Source organism: Lissotriton helveticus, chromosome 10, assembly GCF_964261635.1.
Source record: "Lissotriton helveticus chromosome 10, aLisHel1.1, whole genome shotgun sequence".
NCBI classification, from domain to species: Eukaryota; Metazoa; Chordata; class Amphibia; order Caudata; family Salamandridae; genus Lissotriton; species Lissotriton helveticus.
Window position 1 is genome coordinate 684,947,449 of NC_136071.1, and position 6,533 is coordinate 684,953,981.

The 6,533-nt window shown below is 49.4% G+C and overlaps 1 protein-coding gene across 15 annotated transcripts in view; it reads right to left on the minus strand.

Annotated features, from left to right (window-relative positions):
• Nucleotides 1-6,533, minus strand: part of KMT2C (lysine methyltransferase 2C) — a 1,799,940-nt gene that overhangs the window by 221,743 nt on the left and 1,571,664 nt on the right. For all 15 annotated transcript variants that reach the window (XM_078663231.1, XM_078663229.1, XM_078663237.1 and 12 more), the window contains one exon: nucleotides 2,005-2,152. In XM_078663231.1, coding sequence (XP_078519357.1) covers nucleotides 2,005-2,152 — 148 coding nt within the window. The remainder of the gene's footprint in view (nucleotides 1-2,004; nucleotides 2,153-6,533) is intronic.

Genomic DNA, 6,533 nt, shown 5'->3' on the forward strand with positions numbered 1-6,533 from the left:
TAGCAGCCCGGGGTTCGGCCGGTGTTGAGTGCGTTGAGTTCCGTGGCGTCGTAGGTCCGTCGGGTCGGCTTCCGTCGGTGGGGGCCAGGGGTCCTGGCACTGGGCGCGGTCCAGGCGCGGACGGGCGCAGACGGGCATAGTTTTGGCGCACCTTCGGCGCTCAATCGGTGCTCCCCCTGCGCGCGTCCGCTGCGCGGTCGCTCTGGGGGCGTCATAAGTAAGGAGCCGGGTGGGCGGGTCAGCTGGGTGGCGGGAGCGGGGCGGCCAATGGTCTGGTGGTGGGCGGGGCCGCAGGGAGGCAGCGGCGGGAACCTCTGGACGGCAGGCGGCTGGCTGGGTCGGTGTCCCTGAATCCCTGGGTCAAGCGCGAGAGGCAGGGGGAGATCCGGGCGGCCCAGCGGCGGCTGGGTCGCTCAGCGGCAGACAGGAGGCAGGCAGCGGCAGCGGCAGGCGTGGGAAGCAAGGGGGTGACCCGGCCTCGTTAAAGGCGCAGTGGTCACTCCCTAGCTGACCCCGTGGACCCCTTAAGTAAGGAGCCGGGTGGGCGGGTCAGCTGGGTGGCGGGAGCGGGGCGGCCAATGGTCTGGTGGTGGGCGGGGCCGCAGGGAGGCAGCGGCGGGAACCTCTGGACGGCAGGCGGCTGGCTGGGTCGGTGTCCCTGGATCCCTGGGTCAAGCGCGGGAGGCAGGGGGAGATCCGGGCGGCCCAGCGGCGGCTGGGTCGCTCAGCGGCAGACAGGAGGCAGGCAGCGGCAGGCGTGGGAAGCAAGGGGGTGACCCGGCCTCGTTAAAGGCGCAGTGGTCACCCCCTTCTAATACTTCTACGTTTCCGCAACTTGTGTTGTGGGTTCAGGAGGCTCCCCCTCCTCCCCATGGACTTCCTCCATAGTTTATGTTATACCACTACTAGGCTTAGCCGTACACTTTGAATTTGTTATTATCACATCTGGTTCTAGTGGCACGATAGACGCGGGGGCGGGGCTAATGTCAGTATCTTCACGTACAGTTTCGAGGGTGTCCAAGCCCAATTCCTTCTCGGCGTTTGCAATTTCTTTACTTAGAACTCCCACAGCTGACGTCAGGTATGAAATTATAGATTGACTGTCTGGGCACTTTTGCCTTTTTGCCCTTCTGCACCCCATTACTCGGATGTTTTTGCTTACCCATTGCAGAGGTTAGAGGGGTGGCCCGGACCAGCCTCTTCTGGCCCCTGACCGCCAGACGGCCACAGACGGCCCGCCCTTTGCCTGGGCTTAGCCCGGCGCACGTCCCGCGGGACGGAGATGACGTACTGCTTTTAGCACGCTACGGGCGGAAAGGGCGGGCTGCTGCTGGCTTTCCCCAATGGCTCCTTGGCCGGTAGTCCTGCAAGCCCCCACACGCCCTGAGCGCCCTGAACACTCGGCGATGCGTCTCCCGCGAAGCGGGAGGCGCAAGCTGTTTTTCTGCTGGTGCGGGCGGAAAGGGAGGGCTGCTGCTGGCGCTGGGTTTCCCCAATGGCTCCTGGGGCCAGTAGTCCTGCAAGCCCCCACACGCCCTGAGCGCCCTGAACACTCGGCGGAGCTGCTGTGTCATTATTAATAGTTACCCAAGGGGGACATGGGTGCAAGGAAGCTCACATTAGTTAAACACAAATGAATCAATGTGATGCTCTTTGGTGGATGGATTGGCCCTCAGTATCTTTGTTTGTAATTTTGTTATGAAACATTTCAAGTTGTTTTATGACTGAAAGGGATACTTGGTATGCTCTATGTATTTGATGGTGACAGAGATGACGAATTCACTAGTACTGAAATATTTAAAAAAACACTAAAACCTGTGGAAGCTTGTTACGTGAAAACTCGGAGAAATAGAAAAATGTTTACACAAAACAAGGCAGACCAGTAAAAAGAATAAAAAAGATTCTGCCTGAAAGCATGAGGCCTTCAAATAATAATGAGTGCATGTGTTGCAATGGAAAATGCCACCCTTGAACAACCAATTCGACGCTCACTTCGAATCTCACCTCAGCTCTTCATGATAGTTATGAGGCGGGGTTGGTAAAGAAGCAGGAACATCCACTGTTCTAGGGCAATTCGCAATAGCCCTGGCAAACAAATCATCATGTGGCCTGAAAGGCAGGTGGAACTGCTTGTGTCCTACAGCTCTGGTAACTGAAACCGAGAAAAGAAAGGTTCTCCATCATCAAAGCAGGCAAATCACCCCAAAGACTGTTTTTAGCAACTGGTATGATTTGAGAGTTAAAAGTGAGACACAAGCACTTTACTGTATATCATTACAATTATACATTGCTTACTCTGTTAAGCTTAATAATAATCACTTTTTTTTATATTTTAAAATATTTTAATTAACATTTTTGCAAAACAATCACATTACATCTCATTATACTCATTTGATCGACAGTGGTAATGCTTATTCAGTGATAGGACATACAGCCTGTACCTAGAGGGGGTACCTGTCCTTACAGTCTGCATATCTTCCCTGTAAGGTGACATCAGGGTGAACTGGGGAGAATAAACTCAGGATGCATTGAGGGGGGGCAGAGGGGGGGGAGCAGGGGTGTGTGCGTCGGGTAGGGTGTCCATGTCGGTTCAACTATAGTGTGTAGATATTAGGGCATTGGGTTTGGGCAATCCTTCGGGCGACGGAGCCAGTTACAGTATGCCGTGCAGTGCCCCGTGGGGTTTAGTGTGCCTCATGCGCTGGTCTAGGAAGTGAGGGTGGTGTCACGCGTACTCTCGTTTGGGGTGCATGCTTCTAAGTCCGGTGCGGTGTGTTGAGATGTGTTGGAGTCAGTAGGCGTTCGTAAGTGGTGGAACTGGTGCAATAATTGGGCCCATTTCATGGATATGGGGTGTTTCCTCAGTCCTTTAACCTCCTCCTTCCTGAGCGTCCCCTCTTCTGCTGCCGCCCACTTTTTTACCGCTCCCATCCACCTATTGGGGGACCCAGTGGGGCCCGCCAGTTCATGGCGATGCTTCTTTTAGCTAGTAGTGTTGCTAGTGATGCGAAGCGGACAGGCACTTTGTGGGTTTTTGGTCTTCGGAATATACCGAGGGCGACTTCCTCCCAGGAGTGTATGTCCGTAAGACCTGTGAGTTTTTTTCAAAAAGTACTTTATTCGTTTTTTTTTATATTTAAAACCATAAAAGTTCACAATACAATAAAAATAGCATTCCGAGCTACATTTAAAAACTTACAAGACGAAATACAGTATATGGGGAACCCACAATTCATGACATTAAATGTTCTGCTATTGCACGTTGAAAGAGAAACAAAGTGTTAGGTGAATTAGCTCTTAATTGTTCTTACGTATCCAGACATTTCCTATACTTCATGGTACATTTTAAAAAACCCGCCACGTGGGGTATGATTACTGGATTCAGCATTTGTAAATAAAAAAATGCAGGCCGTACTTGTACAAAGTTCATCCTTTTTAAAATGGGTTTAAGATAAAAGATCCTAGGGAATTCATAATATTTACAGAAAAACATAGTGAAGCAAATCCTGTGGAGACTGGAGGTCGCAGCCACAGGGTGCTAACACCATCCCCTTGTGGCATCCCCTAGGGACTGCCAGTAAAAGATGAAACATATTAAGCCTGAACCTAATTAAAAGAAAACAGTCATATGCTGGTATGGGCCAGAGTAAGTATTGCTCCTCCGCAGATGACATTTTTAACATAAAGTGGAGGCACACACTAGGCTTCAGTAACTCCCTACCCTCTCTATCCAGCTTTTTGCGGGTAATGAATGACTGTTTTATGAGTATAGGATCTTTATTTGTTAGACCGGACGGATTTAAGAAAAGGTCTAGTCGCCCCTCTTTACGAAAAGAGTCTTTAAGGTAACTCAGCCAAGGAATTTTGGACATGTTGTCTAGGCTAAGAGTTTCTTTTAACAAGCTATGGGTTAGCACTAGATGTTTGTTAAACCAACATTGCAACCAGAACAAGAGAGGGCGCAGTGACAGGGTGTCACCTAAATAAGGCATGCCAGTTTCTTCATGTACAGATAGGTTAGGGGTTCCCTGTGGGACACATAAAAGTTTTTTTTTAATTTGTTTTCCGCTGTCTGTAGGCATACGTGATTGCTGTAACCCCAGAGTTCGCTCCCGTAGGAAGCTATTGCTATACTCTTGGAGCGGTACACTTTCAACATAGCTGTCACCGGTCTGTTACCCATTCTGGCTGCGAAGTCAAAAAGCGCAGCGTTAGCCCTAGCTACTTCTCCCCTTTTCCTGTTCATACAAGCTACCCAGTTCAATTTTTGATCTAGAAGTACCCCTAGGTAGGAAAATGAAGTGCATATGGGCACCCTAGTACCGTTGACCCTAAATAGATGCTGTTTTCTAGCTGCCTTCCCTACCTGCAGTACGTAGGATTTGGTGTTGTTTATGTGCAGATCTCGTTTTTGCATAAATCCATAAAAGGCGTCCAATAGTGTTTGAAGCCCTTTGGGGGTACGGGCTAACAGGACGGCGTCGTCAGCGTATAATAGGACTGGTAGGCCCCGGCGACCCACATAAGGATAATCCGCCCCCATCTCAACCAGGTGACCTTCTAGGTCATTGATATATAGGTTAAAAAGAAAGGGGGCAAGGATGCACCCTTGCCTTACCCCCGACTAGTGCTAAAACTTCGTGTGACCTTGAGATCCCTGGTGTATCTGACGTTAGCCTTAGTATCGCTGTGTAGGTCCCTTAAAAAGTTCACAAGGTGTTGCTCTACCCCCATGGCCTCCATGGACTGCCACAGCTTTCCCCGGTGATTTGGTGTTGTTTATGTGCAGATCTCGTTTTTGCATAAATCCATAAAAGGCGTCCAACAGTGTTTGAAGCCCTTTGGGGGTACGGGCTAACAGGACGGCGTCGTCAGCGTATAATAGGACTGGTAGGCCCCGACGACCCACATAAGGATAATCCGCCCCCGTCTTAACCAGGTGACCTTCTAGGTCATTGATATATAGGTTAAAAAGAAAGGGGGCAAGGATGCACCCTTGCCTTACCCCCGACTAGTGCTAAAACTTCGTGTGACCTTGAGATCCCTGGTGTATCTGACGTTAGCCTTAGTATCGCTGTGTAGGTCCCTTAAAAAGTTCACAAGGTGTTGCTCTACCCCCATGGCCTCCATGGACTGCCACAGCTTTCTCCAGTTGACGCAGTCAAAAGCCGAGGAAAGGTCCATGAAGGCCATGTAAACTGTTCCTGGTCGTGCGATGGTATATTTACCCAGGAGTAGGTAGAGGTTGAGACACTGGGCTATGGTGGAATGCCCTCTACGGAACCCATATTGTGTATCAGAGATGGTCTTATTCTCTTCAGCCCATACGGACAGCCTCTTCAGGATAATACCCCCTAGGACTTTTACAATGGAATCTATCAGGGAGATAGGCCTGTAGTTTAGTGTACAGTTTCGGTCTCCCTTTTTAAATACAGGGACTATTGTTGAGAGACCCCATGAGGCTGGACAAGCCTTTTCTGCAGCAGCATTTCCCACGGCTGTGAGGATAGGGGCCCAGAATGTAGGGTCTGATTTATAAAGGTCAGGGGGGATACGGTCAGGGCCTGATGCCTTTTTATTGGAAAGGTTACTTATTCCCTCCAGTAGTTCAACTACTGAGAATGCCAGTACCTCCTGCCCTTGCCTCTCATGTGGGATGGCTGGTTGTTCCTTGTTATCATGAAAAATGGTGACAAAATGATTCACCCATTCACCCTCTGTAATATTTGACCCCACTACACTTGCCCCAGCCGGTTCTAGGGGTGATTGGTTGATTGTGTTCCAGAACCTAGAGCTGTTAGAAAGGGTTAGTGGGTTTAACAGTCCCTCCCATAACGCATTTTTCAGCTCGGACTTTCTTTTTGTTAGTACCTTTTTATAGGTTAGCCACAGCAAGCTGATCATGGCTTTGTCTCGGGGAAGTGTTTTGAGGGCTTTTTTCAGTTCTCTTGCAGCTTTGGAACAGTTTTCGCAAAACCACTTGGGATTGTCCAAGGTGGGTTTCCCCCCGTACTTCCAACATCTTTCCTATGTTTTGGGCAATATTCTCAAAGGCTGTGAGAACTCCTTCACTCACAGATTTGGGGTTAAGACAGATGTTGAAGTCCTTAACACACGACTTTTTTAATTTATCAAGGAAATCGGTCGGTACCACCTTATTCCATTTTATGCGTCTCCCACCGTTATTAGGTTGTAACACATTATCTCACAGTGTGTTGTTATTTTTTAATTTTTTGATAAGGTTGCCACCTAACAGAGCACAGACTGGATTATGATCACTATAGACACTAGGGACTATTTGGAAGCCAGATAAGAGTGTCAATAGGTTTCTATCGACTAGTATAAAATCAATGAAGGTGCCATGGTTCCCTCCTTTGAATGTGGGTACTTTTTGAATGACCGTTGGTGGTGCGATATTCATAGAGAACAGGAGGTCTTGCTCTTCTCGTAAGTAGTTCAGAACATTACCCTCTGGGGTATGTTCAAAGTGGTGTCCCGATGACAGGGGACATCCCATGTCTGATAGAGTGTGT